General features: G+C 40.6%; 1 protein-coding gene across 1 annotated transcript in view; it reads right to left on the reverse strand.

The window, feature by feature from the left end:
- UBLCP1 (ubiquitin-like domain containing CTD phosphatase 1) overlaps positions 1–795 on the reverse strand; it is a 16,908-nt gene that overhangs the window by 12,295 nt on the left and 3,818 nt on the right. Inside the window, exon 2 of the mRNA XM_004689825.2 lies at positions 52–247. Coding sequence (XP_004689882.1) covers positions 52–205 — 154 coding nt within the window. The 5' untranslated portion in view covers positions 206–247. The remainder of the gene's footprint in view (positions 1–51; positions 248–795) is intronic.

Raw genomic sequence — 795 nt, forward strand, 5'->3', positions numbered from 1 at the left:
AAAAAAAAAAAATTCCTAAATGCCAAAAATTTGAAGTGGGGAGAAACTTACCTTTCACTTTGAGTCCAAGTAACTTCTGGCGTTCTGGTAGCACTCCTGTAAGAGTCTTGAGAAACTGCTTGAGATCCAACACAGTGTCATCTTCTGAAAGTGTGGTCACTGAGTATTCCTGCCCACCCCACTTTACGATGATAGGCAGAGCCATCCTTAAAACATATAAGGCAGCTTTCCTTTAGAGAAAAAACACCTAGAGAGGAAGGCATACACAAACAAGTAAGTTAAAACAGACATACTGGAGATATATCTAAACTTGTATGCTTTATAAACAACTGTATAGCATGAATCCCATTTTACAAAACTTGATGGGAGAGAAACAGATTTTTGGCTTACAGAAATGCTACCAGAATGTAAAACTATTAGAACTGAAAATGAAAATTCCTCCACCCTCCTAATTTTTGACTTAAAGCTACTATTTTTGGGGACTCATTGGTTGTGCAAAGGGTTAAAGCGCAGCACTGTGAAGCTATCTGCAGCCACTGCAGCACAAATTCAATCCCTGGCCAGGGAGGTGAACCACATGGTATAACAGTCCTCTCCTGTGACCCCTGCTGCTTCCCTCAGCAGTGTATTTCAGTTGATCTGCCTGTTCTGCTCCCCACTCTGTCTTTTCTGAATCCTCTCACTCCAATCCCAAACCTTTGACTTACACTTAGCTCTTGTGTGCATAAACAAAAAAATTTTTTTTAAAATCTTAGTTAAAAAAAGTCACTGTTTCGGCCCTCCCTGGTGGCGCAG

The sequence above is a fragment of the Condylura cristata genome, unplaced genomic scaffold, assembly GCF_000260355.1.
Source record: "Condylura cristata isolate star-nosed mole 26May11 unplaced genomic scaffold, ConCri1.0 scaffold00026, whole genome shotgun sequence".
NCBI lineage: Eukaryota > Metazoa > Chordata > Mammalia > Eulipotyphla > Talpidae > Condylura > Condylura cristata.